The sequence below is a fragment of the Petaurus breviceps genome, unplaced genomic scaffold, assembly GCF_028583685.1.
Source record: "Petaurus breviceps papuanus isolate PSGF00001 unplaced genomic scaffold, PetGlider_PUasm1.0 38, whole genome shotgun sequence".
Classification (NCBI taxonomy): Eukaryota; Metazoa; Chordata; class Mammalia; order Diprotodontia; family Petauridae; genus Petaurus; species Petaurus breviceps.
This window is the reverse complement of record NW_027186304.1, coordinates 69,795,359-69,814,126: the sequence shown is the minus strand read 5'-3', so window position 1 is coordinate 69,814,126 and position 18,768 is coordinate 69,795,359. Positions and strand designations below refer to the sequence as shown.

General features: G+C 34.9%; 1 protein-coding gene across 1 annotated transcript in view; it reads left to right on the top strand.

Moving 5' to 3' along the window:
- Window positions 1-18,768, top strand: part of CA8 (carbonic anhydrase 8) — a 177,473-nt gene that overhangs the window by 86,357 nt on the left and 72,348 nt on the right. The window contains exons 4-7 of the mRNA XM_069099997.1: window positions 11,243-11,338; window positions 14,856-14,918; window positions 16,400-16,448; window positions 18,228-18,340. Of these exons, the coding sequence (XP_068956098.1) occupies window positions 11,243-11,338; window positions 14,856-14,918; window positions 16,400-16,448; window positions 18,228-18,340 (321 nt within the window). The remainder of the gene's footprint in view (window positions 1-11,242; window positions 11,339-14,855; window positions 14,919-16,399; window positions 16,449-18,227; window positions 18,341-18,768) is intronic.

The window sequence follows — 18,768 nt, the reverse complement described above, 5'->3', positions numbered from 1 at the left end:
CTCTCTCTCTCTCTCTCTCTGTATATATATATATATATATACACACAAGTATACATATGTGTATCTATCTATCTAATCAATACATATACTTGGGTTCTCTTCAGATAATAAATACATACACAACCTACCCCTGTATTTGTCCTCCAAACCTTGCCATTTTAGTAGTATTTGTCAGAACTTGTGGTTCATTGAAATATACAGATTACCCAGATACAGTTCCATACCATGATTATCTACCAGTATATAATTTTTTTAAATTAATTAACTAATTTTTAGTTTTCAACATTTGCTTCCATAAGATTTTGAGTTTTAAACTCTCTCTCTCTCTCTCTCTCTCTCTCTCTCTCTCTCTCTCTCTCTCTCTCTCTCCTCCCCCCTCCCTAAGACAGCATGCAATCTGATATAGGTTCTACTTATACATTCATATTAAACATTTTCACATTAGTCATGATGTAAATAAGAATTAGAAGTAATGGGAGGAACTACAAGAAAGAAGAAACAAAACAAAACAACAAAAGAAAGGGAGAGCAAATAGTATGCTTCCATGCATTCAGACTCCAGAGTTCTTTCTCTGGATGTGGATAGTATTTTCCATTGAATCTTTTAGAGTTGTCTTGCAACCTTGAATTGCTGAGAAGAGCTAAGTCTATCAAAGTGAATCATTGCACAATGTGACTGTTACTGTGTACAATGCCCTCCTGGTTCTGTATCAGTTTATATAAGTCTTTTCAGGTTTTTTTTGTAGTCTGCCTGTTTATCATTTCTTATAGCACAATAATATTCCATTACATTCATATACCACAACTTGTTGAGCCATTCCCCAATTGATGGGCATCCCTTCAATTTCCAGTTCTTTGCCACCACAAAAAGAACTGCTATAAATAGTGGCATTGCTGGGTCAAAAGGTATGCACAGACTTACAGCCCTTTGGGCATAGTTCCAGATTGCTCTCCAAAATGGTTGGATCAGTTCACAACTCCACCAATAATACATTAGTGTTCCAATTTTCCCCTATCTTCTCCAGTATTTATCATTTTCCTGTTTTGTCATGTTAGCCAATCTTATAGGTGTGATGTGGTACCTCAGAGTTGTTTTGATTTGCATTTCTCTAATCAGTAATGATTTAGAGCATTTTTTATATGACTATAGATCAGTTTAATTTCTTCATCTGAAAGCTGCCTTTTCATATCTTTTGACCATTTATCATTTGGGGAATGCCTTATATTCTTATAAATTTGACTCGGTTCTCTATATATTTTAGAAATGATGCCTTTATCAGATGCAATGGTTAAAAAAATTCTTTCCCAGTTTTCTGCTTCCCCCCTAATCTTGGTTGCATTGGCTTTGTGCAAAAACTTTTCAATTTAATGTAATCAAAATCACCCATTTTGTATTTCATAATGTTCTTTATCTCTTATTTGGTTATAAATTCTTCCTTTCTTCATAGATCTGACAGGTAAACTATTCCTTATTCTCCTAGTTTGCTTATAGTGTCAGTCTTTTTATCTAAATCATGTACCCACTTTGACTTTATTTTAGTATAGGGTGTAAGATGCTGGTCTATGGTAGTTTCTGCTATACTCTTTTCCAGTTTTCCCAGCAGTTTTGTAAATAGTGAGTTCTTAAGGCAGAAGTTGGAGTCTTTGGATTTATCAAATAGTAGATTACTATAGTCATTGACCATTGTGTCTTATGTACCTAACCTATTCCAATGACCTGCCATTCTATTTCTTAGCCAGTGCCAAGTAATTTTGGTGATTGCTGCTTTATAATACAGTGTAAGATCTGGTACAAGGCTAGTGGGGTTCCCTGGTAATCCTTAGCATTTTAACGAGCAAATATGAAATATTGTTAAAATGTTTCAGACCTGAAAAGAATCCCATTCTTGTGAGTGATCACACCTTTAATTTTGTAGATATTTGTTGAGATAGTGCTTTAGAAATTGTTTAAATATAAAAGTAATGTTTTGTTTTTAAAAACAGCACTCTATTCCCTTGCTATTAGAATTAAGGAAAAATACCTATTTGAAGTTTACATGCTACTGTTGGAAAATATTTCAGTCTCCAGAAATATTGACTTGTTGATTTAAAGCAATCAATTCTAATTCTTTGCTTACATGATTCTTACACTATATTCACAGGAATAAAAGAAGAGATTTGTCATTGTTCAGAGGATGAATTGATAGATTATGGGCTATTGTCTTCTTGAAGACATTGTCATGATGACTGTATTCATTGATAATTACATTCATTGGAACTTTAATGTTATTCTGATTTGGCACTGCCTACAGCCTGACTTAATAGAGCTAGTTTATTCTAATCAGACTGTATGTTGCTAAGAGGATTGCAAGAGCTCCCTCTAGTGTCAAAATTAATACCTTAGAATTGGCATTGAAAAACAAAATCTTTGACAATTTTTATTTTCTTTAACATTCTTTTTAGTCTCCTGAATTGACATGATAATTGAATTTGTAGTCATAATTTTGGGATTTAAATTGAATTTTGAAATGCTTAGCATTCCTAAGTTGTAAGAAACTATAGCTGGGAGACTAGAGTCATGAAAATAACATGCTAGATAAAAGGTTGGTCTACACCAACTCCTAATAAGAATGTGAAGCAGGTAAGTAGCTACAATTTGATTATACAACAGTTAAATGAATTTAGTTATTTGTAGAGGTTTTATCAGTGTGCAATGAGCACAATGATAAACATACTTGAAAGCAGTCATTCTTATGGGAGAAAATAAACAATCCTCTGTCGTGTTATCTATCACCACTTCAAAATAACATTTTCTCACCAATGCTAGAAATATCCCCCTTTTTGGAGATTTACATTGGAATTCATAATCTCACAATGTCATTAAAAAGTCTACAAGCCTAACAATGACAACTTAATATTTTATTACCTCCCTACCTAGCATGAACGGTAAACTAGAATGTAAGCTTATTCTTGCAAATGTAATGCTAAATAAATCTACTCTATCAAAACTGATACGAGGTGTGCAGTTATACCTGTGCTCAGAGCACATAAATCCTGTTCTCTATGTCTAATCCTGGGGTTCAGTTTCATTGACCATGCCAATTCCCTTCTCAAGAAACTTTACAAACTTCCTCTTGTTTTTGGATAAAATAAAAACATCTCCTTTAGGTTTTTGAAACCTTTCACAATAAATTCTTCAGGCATTGTTTGGATCACTTACTATGTGCCTGGTGTTGGAAATACAAAGACAAAAGGGAAATAATCCCTAATTTTAAGGAATTTTTATTCTAGCTGTGGAGATGTAAACATACATACACACAGATATGTATATACATACTCAGTGAGGCTGAGAAACTCTGAAGGACTCAGACTGACATTTATGTTCTCCTGTTATGTAATATCCTAATCCTTGCCCCCAGCAACACTTTTACATTGGAGAAACAGGTATAGTTATCCCTTCCCACATCATGACTTTCCCCATTGCAGTTTCAATATATCACTGATCTGCATAAGAAATTAAATGGGATTCTTTTTGGAGTTTTGTGGAAGCTGAAAAATTTGAAGGCCAGCAAATAACACAGAAAAAGTTTAGAAACTCAGAAATGTATTATATATGCATACATATATATACACACATGTATATATGTACATACATATATAAATAAATATATTATATATATGTGTGTGACTGCATAGCATAGTATTGTAAAGGAGTCATTCCATGTACATATTCCTGCTAGTGCATGCTGTATTTCCCAACAATGTGTGACATGCTTGCCTGTCAACATTTGGTTATTAAGACCTGTCAGTAGACTTGACCACTGATCAGTTATAACTTGCATTTTGTGTGTTTATTTGGAAAATAATGTAATCGCTATGACTTTAACTGTTACACAATAGATATGCATGATCAAAATTTTGCAATATATATTATGTATATAATAACATATTTTATCTTTCAATAACATAATAATTCAGACTTCTTCTCTGGTATGAAAGAGGACTAATACAATTTCTGCAGATTTTCCAGATCTTAGAGACACTGTGTCCCTAACCCTCGTGAGATAGAAGGTATGACTGAGTGACTCCTGACTATATGCACTCATCTGACTACAATGCAGACATAGAAGGAAATGACTGTTGGGTGAATAGTTATTCTTGTTTGTTTTCCTTGCCATAAAATTTTTGGAAGTGATGATTGGAATTGGAAGCAAGAATTGAGAGAGAAGTATGTGCTGTTTTCCTGTTATCTTCAAAAAGGTTCACTTAAAAAAAGAATTATACAACAAGATGAATTTCAATTTATATGCATTCTTTTGTACAAACTCTTTAAATCTTTTTTTTTCAAATGTATACACACACACATACAAGGCAAACACAAGGGGAAGGTATTAGCAAAAGGAAAGGTCTCTTGTAGAAGGTGGTCCTTCAGCTGATTCTTGAAGGGAACCAGGGATTCCAAGAAATATTTGGGTATTGGGAGAGCATGGGAGATAGCCAGTCAAAGGGATAGAGATAAAAGATAATTCAGTCTGTCTCCATCCTGTATTTTCAGTATTACTAAACCTTGCTATCTTTTCTGTACTTTAAAGTGTAACTAAGCTGGTTTACTAGATGTTTCCCATAAATTACTTTCCCCGTTTCACCTCCATGCTTTTGTACATACTCTGAGGTTCCCAAATTTATTTGGCCTACTGACCCCTTTAAAAAAAATTACTCAGTACCCCCCTGGAAATCTACTTTCTTTAACCCTTTAATATTTCTTTTGAACTTTGTATCATTTCAATTTTTTTTTAATTAGGCATCTTAAATTTAATGATTTGTTGTAAATCTGTGGGTTTTTTTTTTGCATTGAAATTTTGATGACACAGTATTGTATCATGTAACTGTGTGGTATAGTATTGTATACAAATCATTACATGCACATATTCCTGCTGGTGCATACTGGATTTCCCAGTGATGCATGAAATACTCACTTGCCAATACTTGCTTATTAAGAACTTTCAGCGGACTTGACCACTGATCAGTTATAACTTAAGTTTTGTGTGTTTATTTGGAAAATAAGGTAATCACCATGACTTTAACTCTGCTGCACAACAGATAAAACATGTATGAATGGTTTTTCAAAATTGTCTTCTCTTTCCTTATGCTTCTACTGCACCCTTATCTTTATTCAATGTCCCCCCCCCCATTTGTACCCAAGGCTACTACCACCCTCTTGATTGTTCCAGTGCCCCCAAGGATTGGTATCACCCATTTTGGGAACTTATGTTATATTGTTCATAACTGGAATTTTCTTCCTCTTCATCTTGTAACTATAGTTCCCTTCAGGGCTCAATTCAAACACCTCCTCTCTCCTTGAAGAGATCTTTCCTAATTTCTTGGTTGTTAGTTTCCCCTCCCTACGAACTTGTGTTGTATTAATTTTGTGAATATCATGTATTTATTTATCTATGACCAAGCTCTATCCCTTCAGTAGAATGTAAGGTAGTTACAGCCAGGATCTTTCTCAGGTTTGACTATCCCTATTTCTTAGTATTGTGTCTGACATACAATAGGTGCCTAATAAATTTTTATTGATTAATTAAACATGACACGGCATACCACGGAAGGGGAGGAAATTAAGTCAGTGGGAAACACAAGAGCAGAGCCTGTCTTTTGACTTTCTTTGTACCCCAGCACTTAGCACTGTGCCTGGCACAAAGCAGTCATTAATTGACTAGCTAGGTTGCTTGAAATAATGAACATGTAGACTCATAGGTGCTGTTAGGTAAGAAATCATTCGCTAAGATTTAGAGAAAAGAAGACAAAGGAGTAGAATCTCTGCCAAGAGGTTTTAACATACATGATAAAAGAGATCTGGGATAGAGCACTGGGCTTAGAATCAGGAGGACTCATCTTCATGAGTTCAAATCTGGCCTCAGACACACTCGCTGTGTGACCCTGGGCAAGGCACTTATTCCTATTTGCCTCAGTTTCCTCATCTATAGAATGAGTTGGAGAAAGAAATGGCAGACCATTGTAGTATCTTTGCCAAGAAAACCCCCAAAATGGAGTCACAGAGAGTCAGACATAATTGAAATGACTCAAGAACAACCAAAAGTGTTCTGGAGGCATGTATACAAGATGTGACAGAGAATGTCCTGATATCTTTTATCATATGATGGAAAACTTCCCCAAAAGGAAGGAAGGTAGAAACAAAATAAACATTTTGAAAGTATCTACATTTGTACCAGGCACTGTACAAAGTGCTTAAATATCTCATTGTGTCCTCACAAAATGGGAGGTAAATGCTATTCATGATCCCCATTTTATAGTAGAGGAAACTGAAACAAATGGAGGTGACTTGCCCAGGGTCTCACAGTGAGGACCTGTCAAATTTGAACTGGGGTCTTCCTGACTCCAGTGGGCCCAGTGCTCTATTCACGTTGCCATTTATTTGTTTACAGTGTGATAGCTACTAGTCAATTACGCTTTTACATGACTATAAGTGATTTGCTTTAAGGAATAAAGAAGGCATTGCCAAGGGGAAGCTAGCTTGTGCAGTGGTTGGAACACTGGCCCTCAAGTCAGGAGGACATGAATTCAAATGTGGCCTCAGACACTTGATACTTAGTAGTTGTGTGACCCTGGGCAAGTCACTTAACCCTGATTACTTTGCCAAAAAAACCAAAAGAAATGATTGCCAAAATTTTGACCAAGAAACTAAAGATCTTGGGGGTAAAGGTGGCATGCCCACTAGGGCAATACCCGCTAGGTAATTCCCACTAAGGCTTAGAAAAGAAACATAGACTTGGGAAATGTACACCTGGTATCTGAGAATGGGAGTGAATGATAGTCATAATAGGCTAGGATGGAGTATGCCTGACAAGGGCTGTCAACAATGTTTTATCTTGATGTTTTGCAAAAGAATCAAAAAGGCTTGAAACAGAAAAGGAAGTACATGGTAATGGTGGAGTAAAATACTATCAATAAAGTATCATATATACCATGTGTCAACATATGTATCATATGTCATGGATATGATAGCATTATACAATACAGTAGTAGAGTTATGTGAGAGGGTCCCAGAACAAGGAGGGCACAATATTGTTGAATTTTTTTTATGATGATCATTATAGGCAGAAATGATATTTCAGTCAGAATTCTATAGATCATTTGGACAGAAGGAAGTAGATGGAAAGTTCAGGAAATAGATCACAAACCTGGCATGGAGGAATGCTATATAATGATAAAGGACTTCATTCATGTAGACATCTGCTAGAATTCTTTATGTCTCTGTCAAATGCAAAGCAGTTAATGCTTTATTAACTTGTCTTAATAATAACTCCTTTCTTCAAAAGGTGTTGGAATCAATAAGAAGAAATTCTATTCTGAATCTGAGTCTCATCAGTGAGGAGGAATTACTTGTAGGTTATAGAAATAGTGGGGAAGGGGTCATCCATCAGAATTTGTTATGGAGGAGAACAGAGTGATACCTAGTTTGAAATTCACCCTTGGTTTCAGGAGAGCAAGGGAAGGTAGAAACACATTGACTAAAATTTTATAGGAGAATCCAGCCCAGGAGGGATGGAAAAGCTCTCAGTAATGAAGTTCTGAGAGAAAGGACTCAGATGAGGAGGAAAAGGACGAGTTGTCTCAAGAGATTGAAGTGGGTGTACAGGGAACTCAGCAACCAAAGTAGATTTTTAAAAGATTGGTATAGAAGATGGGAACAGGGCAGGTAATGGGGCATAAATATAAAATGTGGCCCAGTACTCTAATGACAGTGCCAGGAATGCTAACATTCAGAATGAAATGAAGTTGGCAAAAGAAAAAAAATACTAATGAGAACTGAGAGTGGTTTTTAAAGCTTAATAAGGTAAAAGGAATAGGACCACTGCTCAGAGTGGATGGGATGATGTTTAATGATGAAAGGGAGATGGCAAAGCTGCCTAATTCTAATTTTGTTCTCATTTTCCTCTGCCAAGTACAATGACCTCTAGGCTAGAAAGGAAACAACAAACACAGCTAATAGGGAATTGATACCCTAGATAATGAGGAGATAGTAAGAGAACACCTACCTGCCCTTTCTAAGTTTAGGTCATCTGGCCCAGATGAACAACATTTTTGGGGCACTGAAAAAAAAAATGGAAGTAGTTGTGACAGATCATAGAGAACAGGAGAAGTACCATAGAACTAGAGAAGATCAAATGCCCTGATTTTAAAAAGAGATGGAAGAAGAAAAGAATGGGTTTGCATAATGTAAGTCAGTAAGCTTAGCTTTAATTAATTGTAAATTTATAGAATGTATTATTGATGGAATGGTTAGCATCTAGTAAAGGAAAAAAAATGAGCCAACCAGTATGCTTCATAGAGTATAGGTCATACCAAAATAACCACATTTCTTTTTTTGACGGAGTTATTGGACTAGTAGATAAGGGAAATGCTTTAGATATAGTTTCCTTGTATTTCAGCAAAGCATGTGACAAAATCTGCAATGATATTATTATAGAAAAGATAGAGATATGATTTAAATAATAGTAACTTGGTGATGTGGTAGATAGAGTTAGCCCTCAGCTAAAGTCTGGCTTGAGCATTTGCTAGCTGTGTGACCCTAGGCAAGTCACTTTACCCTGTTTGCCTCAATTTCCTCATCTGTAAAATGATCTGTGTCTTTGCCAAGAAAGCCCCAAATGCTGTCACCAAGTATCAGACATGATTAGAATGATCGAAAACACAACAAAATAGTATCAATTTCAAACTTACTGAATGCAATATGAATTGGAAATGAAGTCACTAGTGCTTCAGACATCTGTACTTGACCCTGTGCTGTTTAATAGTTTCACCTATGAATTGGATAAAGATCTAAGTAGTATTCTTATCAACTTTACTGATGAGACACACAGCTAGGAGACATATCTAGATGACAATTGGGATTCACAAAGATCTTGATGGGCCAGAATACTTTGTGAAATCTAGTAATTTAAAATGTAGTAGTTTGAATCATCAACTTGGGTTGGTCAATTAAATAGCTAGATTGTTTGTTTTTCACAAAATCAGCTTTAGTTCTCTCCTACAGGGCTAGGAAAAGTGCAACAATAATTTGATTTGGTTGTCATTATTGAATTTACAGCAGGGTTAATTATACTTGCTAAAAATTTTATTACTGTAGCAACCTTTTCAAAAGGACTAATAATTTGCTATTGCTTTTCTTTTATAAATAACTCTAAAGTTTATCTATCTGAATGAAAACTGTCTAAGAGTTGGCAATGCTTTTTAGAAATATATAACTCTAGGTTAGAATGAAATGATAGACATCTTATAAATCCAAGTCTTAAAAATTTGGTATATTTCCCTTTAATTTTAAAAGAATATCTACAATAATTTGATGGATTTGTGATCTCATTGATTTGGGCAAACTCTCCATGTATAATCTATCTACTTAAACAGTATTCCCTTTTACAACCAATTAAGAAGGATTTATTAAGTACAGGATAGAAGAAATATGGTTTAACAGTAGTTTGTGTGAAAACTGCTGGGGATTTTAGTGAAATACAAGTTCAGTGAGAGTTAACAGCTTTGTGAAATGACAGCTAAGAAAGATAAAGGCAATCTTCAGCTGTATCATCTCTCACTTGGCTATGTCTTCCTTCCTCTACTGTCTCCTCTTCCTCAAGTAATTCTTCATGGAGCAGCCAAATTGACATTTCTGGGTTTTTTTTGCTGTTTTTTTGGAGGGCAATTGGGGTTAAGTGATTTGCCCAAGGTCTAGTATTTTTGTTAAGTGTCTGAGGCCGGATTTTGAACTCAGGTCCTCCTGACTCCAGGGCCAGGGCTCTATTCACTGAGCAACCTAGCCGCCCCTGAAATTGACATTTTTGAAGAACAAGTCTGACCATGTCCCTGCCCTGCTCAAGAAGCTTTAGTGGTTCCCCAGTTCCATCAGAAAAAGATAAAGTCTCCTCTGTTTGGCATTTAAAGTACTTTACAATCTAGTGCTAAACTATCTATATAAATTGACTTCATTTTACTGCCCCCTATGCACTCTACATTCTGACCAAACTGGCCTCTTGCCCCTCCCCTTTATGCCAGTACTTCTTCCACCTCTTTGACTTATGTATAGGCTTCCTCCCATATGTTTAGTATTTTTCTTTCTTGTGCTTCTTGGAGTCCTTAGCTCCCTTCAAAGATCATCTCATGTTTCATCTCTTATATAAGGCCTTTCAAAATCCCTCAGTTGCTAAAGATTCCCCTGAGATTACTTTGATATACTTTTATTTACTTATCTGTATTAATTTTATTTTCCCCGTTATCTGATCTAATAGAATGTGACCTCTGTGATTCAAGAGGATAAGAACTGTTTAATTTTTGCCTTTGTATTTTCAGTACAGTCCCTTTGACATAGTTGGTAATCAAATAATGCTTAATTAATTGAATTGAATTGCATTGAATCCTCAAATGTGGCCCTTTGATTGAATCCAAATTTCACAGAACGAATCCCCTTAATAAAAGTATTTGTTCTGTAAAGCTTGAACTCAGTCAAAAAACTGCATCGAAGGACCTAGAAGGCCACATGAAGCTGCAGGTGCCCCACCTCTGATCTATGACTATGGAGATGAAAATCCCAGTTATACTCTGCCCAGTTCAGGTCACCTGTAGGCCAGGAATATTGTCCTCAGATCTCAGAATCACTTTTTGGAAGAACACTGATAAACTGAAAAGTGTCCATAGTAGGACAAGCAAGATGGTTCAGGATCTCAGGTTCATATGAGAACTGGATGAAGCAACTGGACGTATCTTAGAGATGAGAAGTATTGGGAAGACATGATAGTTTTCTTCAAGTGTCTGAACTGCTGCAATATGGAAGAAAAACTAAACTTATTCTGCTTGGCCCCAGGGAGCAGAATTAGGAACAACAGGCAGAAGTTGCCATGAGGTAAATTTAAGTTTGATAGAGGGAAGAATTTCCTAATAATTTGAACTATTAAAAATAGTTGGAATAGAGGAATGGACTTCCTCACCTTGGAAGTCTTTAAGGAGAGTCTGGACAAGCATTTGTTGGGTGTGTTATACTGAAGAATCCTTTTGTATATAGGTTGGATTTATATATGTAGGGGTGTATATAGGTTGGATGAAGGCCCCCTTCAACTCTCAAATTCTTTCATTTTCTTATTTATGAAATGTAATGTCTAAGGTATTCCAGAGTTGCCTTTCTTGTTTCCAAATTACAAGTGAATTATATCTACCACTAACCTCTTCTGTTTATGTCATTTATTTTCCAGCTTCATCTTATCCACTGGAATTCCACCCTGTATAGCAGCATTGATGAGGCTGTAGGGAAAACACATGGAATAGCTATTATTGCTTTGTTTGTTCAGGTAAATGGTCTATTATTAAGCTATAGTATAATGGTCTACTATAATATGATTTAGAGATGTTAAATGATATATTTTTAAAATTTGCTTGCAATTAGATTTTTATTTTGTAGTTTTATTAATTAAGCAGACAAACTCCTTGGTACCTTAAATAGAAGTACGTATGTTTGGAGATCAGGATGCACAAAGCTATATTCCTTAGTAGGAAAAACTTAACCTCTTTCAGATAGATAAATGATTCCTTCAGTGTACTATTGTGGAAGTACAAATACCCCGGAAAGTTAAAGTCTTCTTAAGATGGTATTAATTTATTTTATAAAGAAAGAATCCTTTAGGATGGTCTTAAACTCAGACTAACCATAGAATCTATGATGTGCCAATCATATGACTTCTTAGTTAATTAGATTAAGCTAGAGAAAAGCAAGAAAGTATAAAGCCCATTTTAAAAACTAAAAGTAGCAAGCCAGTTAGCTAGCATAAAATGTGAACGGTTGCAACTTCAGCTCTTCTGTTTAGTCTTAGGATGTGTAGAATTTGAAGAAATCCTAGGAGTAGATTCCGTTGTTTTTTTTTTTTTTCAGATGACTTAACTAAGGCCCAGTAAGTTTACTTGGGTTAGTCAAACAGCTAAGGTTTTAAAAAATTTATTATTTATTCACTTATGTTGTTTTTAATTAGTTCTTGTAATTCCCTCTAGTCTAGGAAAATCTGTAAGAATAATTTTGACTTGGTTGTCATTACTGAATTTCCAGCAGAGCTAATTGAATTGTATTTAGCTAAAAATTTATTACTATATGACTTTTTCAAAAGAATTAATAATTTGCTCTTGCTTTAAAAAAATAAATAACTGTAAGGTTTGTCTGTCTGGATGAACATGACACTCCTTTTTAGGATCATATATCTCTAGGTTAGAATGGAATGATAGATATACATTCATGCTTTACAAATTTGGTACATTTCCATTTAATTTTAAAAGAAAATCTATCTTCAATACTTTGATAGATTTGTGATCTCATTGATTTGGGCAAGTTCTCCATGTATAATCTATCTACTTAAAAAATTATTCCTTTTACAAGCACTTAAGAAGGATTTATTAAGCAAGCATGTTAAGGCACAATGTTAGGTGCTATGAGATATAAATAAAGTATTAAATATGGGTCTTGCTCTCAAGGGGCTTACAATCTTATTGGGTAATAAGACATATATTTCAAACAATTATGAAACCAATATATGACAGATTATTTAGATTACTAAATGCTAAAGGAGTCTAGGAATATGTTAACTGGAATGGATAGGGAAATGTTCATTCATGAGCATCTATGCTCTTACAAATGTGCCTATTTCTCTCATTTGCTGATTAAAATTGAATTAGTTCCATATATTAAAAAAACTATCTAAGGAATACTGAAGACCTGACAATTCATCAAAGTCAGTTTTATTATTTAGAGACTAACGATTCTATTTATAGGTTATACAAAGTCCTTGTTTCTCCTCTTTTCTGCTTGTCTTACTAAGATTTTACTGTTAAAACTCCAGAGAAAAAGGGAAGTTGCCAATGAAATCATTCAGTTTTGTTCCTAATAGGTAGCTTTTATATTCTAGAAAAGGAACTAATAACTAAAATGCCTTTTTTGGTATAATCATAATGTCACTTAATTTCTGTCTGTCTCAATTGCCTCATCCTGTAAAATGGGGATAATAATAACACCTACCTCCCAGGATTGTTGTGAAGAGCAAATGTGATAATAATTATCAGGAGCTTAGTATAGGTCCTGGAACATAGTCAACGCTAAATAAATGTCATCTATAATTAGATATTATTATTATCGTTAATAATAATAACTGATATTCATATGGCACTTTAAGGTTTTTAAAGTGCCTTACATATGTTCTGTCATTTTATCTATGGACTTTGATTACTTTGCTTTCACCATGTTGAAAAAGCATGACTGAATGGAAAAAAGGAAAAGCAAAGAAATTAATTTGTGCTTCTTTTTCTAACCTTCTAAATTATATCCAAGTAAATTAAATACTGACCCTACCCCACTCCTCATCTGTGATGTCAGTGTAGTAGAACCTTGCTGATGCAGATCAGCAACCATTCTTTACCTTATCTTGGAGACTGGTCTGGGAAATTCTGACTTTGGCCAGCCTCACATTGAGCCAGTACTTGACAGAGGCAAGACTTCAACCTAGATCTTTGTGGATCAGAGGCAACTCTCTTTCCATTTCATCAGGCTGGCAAATATTAAGATTCTTAAGATAAAACAACAGAAAACAAAAAAAAAATGAGAACAGCAATCTCTTTCTCACTTCTCCCCATCTCCCAACAACAAACTACCTTGAGGATACCATTTATTTAATTAAAAATGAATTGACTTTAAATAATATAATGCAAACAGCATGTTCTTATGAATATAATCTAAAAATAAAAATCCTATAGCTAAACTATTTAAGATAATAGTTATATTTGCATAGTATTTACTGTTATCCTTGCTTCTGTTACTATGTATCCGGTTGTTGTTCAGTCGATTTTTGTGTCCAACTCTTCTAGACCCCATTTGGGATTTTCTTGTCAAAGGTACTGGAGTTGTTTGCCATTTTACTCTCTAGCTCATTTTACAGATGAGGAACTGAGGCAAACAGGGTTAAGTGACTTTTTGGGGGTCACACAACTAGTAAGTCTCTGAGGTCAGATTTGAACTTAGGAAACTAAGTCTTTCTGACTCCAAGCCCAGCCCTCTATCCATTGTGCCACCTAGTTGCCCCATATATCTAGTTTGTTGGGGTTGTTCTTCCATGATAATGATGGAAATGGGAAAAATTCCTCTGTTTTGCTGCTCTGAAAAACTGGGGATGGGATATGGATAAAACCAAAAATTTAGTTATACTTTTCTTGCATTGGGTTTTTTGAATATTTTACAAGAAAATGTTATATGTCTTTGATATTTTCATCTTATGATTTGATGTGTCACATAGGACATGGTTTCCCTGCTATACAATAAGAAGAAGTTAGAACGAATTGTTGCCCATTTGATATGTAATTATTTTGTGCCAGTTTTAGCTAAAATCTTGGTTTTATTTATTATTGTTATTTTTCAGTCATTTTTTAGTAATGTGTGATGCTCCATGACTCCATTTGGGGTTTTCTTGTCAAAGATATTACAGTGGTTTGCCATTTCCTTCTCCAGCTCATTTTACAGATGAGGAAACTGAGACAAACAGAGTTAAGTGACTTGCCCAGGGTCACATAGCTAGTAAGTGTCTAAGGCAAGATTTGAACCCAAGCGGATGAGTCTTCCTGACACCAGTTTTTTTTGGTAGGACATTTTTAGACTTTAACCACTTACTCTTGTTTGATGGTACTCTCTTATGGCATAGTTACTAATGTGGAAGTAATTGAATTATTCCAAAGAGATGCCACTTACCTCAGGTCATTAACTTCTTATAATATTTTGTACAATAACATTGTGCAAAATGTAAATCTTCCTTTTTGGATTTTTTATTCATTATGTTTCAGATAGGAAAAGAGCACATTGGCTTGAAGGCAGTGACTGATGTTCTCCAGGATATTCAGTACAAGGTAAGTCATCATTTAAAGAGGGGAGAAAACAAAACAAAACAAAACTTGTTGTATAAGATGTATAAATCAGTAGAAGTTGTGAGGCAAATATAAAAAAATTGCATTAAAAGTACAATAAGACAATACAAAATTACTGTGATTATACTAAGAAAAAAGACTATGACCTGAAAAATGCTATTCAGGTTAATGATAGTCATAGAAAATTGGTCTTAAATGTATTGTGGAATCAAATTTTGAGCAGGTCATATTACCTTACAGGTCTATACTGAATCCATTTTGGAATTTTATTTGGGTTAAAGTTGGCCTTTAGTTCAGTCTTGTATTGCTGCCATATATAATTATTTTGTGGGGGTGTTGGGGGTATGGTGTTGGGGCAATGCCTATTTGCTTGAAAAGTCCTCAGGGAATCAGGTTCATTTTACAACTAATTTGGAGATTAAGATCTTTTCAGTTCCACTCTGGATTAAGTTTGTGGGGTCTTGGTCTAGTCTAGAACCTTTCAGGGAGATTGAGAAGTCCTAAAGTACAGCCAAGAGGCCTAGCCTGGGGTCACTTGAAGAGTCGATTTCAAAGGGCACACCTAGGCAAGACTAAATTCTTATGACCACTTCAGTCTAAATGCCTAGGGATGAGAAGAAGCCTCTCATCCTGCTTCATATTTGATTGAAATAACTGGAGTGTAAAAGATGCTTATGTTTATCCTTCAGGTATTATGGTATTAGTTATTGAAAAATAATGATCTGAGTCCATTTCTTGGACTTGAGTTTAATTTCTTGGAGGTATAGATGCTATCTCAATGCAACACACAGAAGGTGGACAAACTCAATTTGGTACATTAATGTGAACTCTCTTGCTTTGAGTAAAGAATTAACATTTTAGGGGTGGCTAGGTGGTGCAGTGAATAGAGCACCGGTCCTGGAATTAGGAGGACCTGAGTTCAAATCTGGCCTCAGACATTTAGCACAAAAACTAGCCATGTGACCTTGGGCAAGTCACTTAACCCCAATTGCCCTCTAAAAAATAAAAAGCAAAAAAAAATAACATTTTAAAGTTCAGTTTGGGTATATACAGGATTAATTTTCATTTCAATCATAAGCACAAGAGCAAATCATTTGGGGATCTCAATGTAAAACTCTGACTGATGGGATAGATCTTTTCCTTAAATTCAAATCTAGCATCAAGAGAAGGCCTCTGGACTCCATACATTTTTATCCCTGGAGAAAGTTTGTCTCTTGGTAATTAAGAAGAAAAAAAAATGATTAGGAGAATTAGAAATAAACATAGATTTATAGTAGATTTAATTTGATGAAAATGTCAAATTTATTTCTGGTCAGAAAATATCCCACTAAATATAGAAAGTTGCAAATATTTTTGACTCATTGAATGTCTTTTGAAAAGTCTTCAGACACTGTATTTTGTATTTTTTCATGTTTCACATTTGAAAATAACATGAAATAAATTAGTGCTATTTTTTCCCCCAGGGGAAGACTAAAATAATACCCTGCTTTAATCCAAATACTTTGTTACCAGGTAAGTGGTCTTAATACAGTAAAGTTAGTAAAATGAATTGTAACTCAAAGTATAAGTGAACATTATGCATTCTCTTGAATTTATACCTTTGAATTTTCAAAAAAATTGTTATAAGTTCTCACTGAGTAACATCTATGAGTACAGAATTCATGTACCCAATTCCAGTAGTTACAAACATGAGAGTCACCCTTTGCTAATAGGATAGGGAATTTGTCAGTTCCATGAATAACGGGAAAAATAATCATAGCAACAGTAATAGTTATGAGACATTTCTTAGTTACACAATACTTGTCATTTTATCTTCACAAGACTGGGTGAGGTAGCTAGGACTAGTGAACCCACTAAATGTTGTTTCTGCCCACTTCAAGAATATCACTTATAGGGACAACTAGGTGGCACAGTGAATAGAGCTCCAACCCCGGAATCAGGAGGATCTGAGTTCAAATTCAACCTCAGACGCTAGACACTTAATTAGCTGTGTGACCTTGGGCAAGTTACTTAACCCCAATTGCCTTGTCTTTCCCCCTCCAAAGGAAAAAAAAAAAGAATACCACTTATACATTACTCAGTCCTGGACATAAAATTGGGTATTCTTTTCTGAAATGTTCTTTTGCCATTCACCAGAGACCGTTCATCTCAGGTAGTGAGTAAACATCTTAGAGAGATGTTAAGCACCTTATACGAACAATTCACTGAAAGGGGGATGGAATCTCTATCATCAGCATTGTTATACACAATAAAAATGCACCAAGTGAATTGATCCATTTAGCTGACTCTGGAATATAAAGGAAAAAAGTTAGAAAAAAAATTCCTAACTGTTAAAAAACTTGTAGTCTCCTTGATATTCCAGGAGACTATCCATACGTAAGGGAAATTTGATTCCCTTCATTTAAACATTTCAGGTATAATCAACTTCCCCATCTCTTCTGTGTGTTGAAATGATGATTAGCACTTTCCCATTGCTCTGTCTTCCCCCCGGGGAGATGGATTATATCTTTCTTAGCTATCCATGTTAATAAATGGATTGATTTCAAAGAAATGACATATCATGTTTATCACAGGTTTTTGGCAAGATTTTTCTCCATGAAATTTTAGAAGAACGAAATAGGTATCATCTGTGAGTTCTTTTGGTGTCACTAGTCACTCGAAAGAAATAGGTTGAGAACTACTCTTTTGAAAGTCTCAAGTATATTTTAAAAGTAGTTGTTTTCTAAAAACTTGGATTATTGTAATAGCCTTTTATTTGGTCTCCCTATTAACTAGGTGGAAGTGGGTGGAGTGCTGGTCTCGGAGGCAGGAAGACTCAGATTCAAATCTTGCCTCAGACACCAGCTGTGCATACCTGGACAAATGACTTAACCTCTCAGCCTCACTTTTCTCATCAATAAAGTGGGGATTGTATTTATCATATAGACTTTCTTTAAATGAAAATTTATTGTTACATATTTTGAATCCTCTCATGTTCTGCTATGCACATGGCATGCTTTTATTTCTTTCTAACTTTTAATTTGAGTTCCAACATTTAAGTTTATGATGTGTTTTTGTTTCTTTTGTCTATTCTCTATTTGTGTTCTGGTGTTTGACTCTAAAATAGAATTTTGGAAAAAAATAAAGTGGGGATTATAAAGACATCTACCATCTAAGACTCTTGTGAGGATTAAGGGAGATGATATTTATAAAGCACTCTGCAAACCTTAAAGCACGATATAAGTGCTACCTATAATTATTGTTGTTTCACACATTACTGTGATTTCTTTCTTTCTCTTAAAAAACAAACAGATCCTCTTCTGCGTGATTATTGGGTGTATGAAGGCTCCCTTACTATCCCACCTTGCAGTGAAGGCGTTACTTGGATCTTATTCCGATACCCTTTAACTATATCCCAGATACAGGTAATGGTTGTAATTCAGCTGCTCATAAAACATAATTGTGGGTTAAATGTTCTTTCTTTCCTTTATCTTTTTTGCTACAGAAGAAGACATATCAATTTTTACCTTTACATCAAAATCAGATTTTTGTTGTTTAAACATTTTCAGTCATATCTGACTGGTTGTGACCCCACTTGGGGTTTTCTCGGCAAAGATACTAGAGTGATTTGCTATTTCCTTCTCCAGCTTATTTTACAGATGAGGCAACTGAGGCAAACAGAGGAAACTGAGATAAACTGACTTGTCCAGGGTCACACAGCTAGTAAGTGTCTGGGGTCAGATTTGAACTCAGGAAGATGTGCTTTCCTGACTCTAGGCCCTGCATTCTAGCTACTGTGCCACCTAGCTGCCCCCCTAAAAATCAGATAGGAACTATATTTTAATCTGGTATG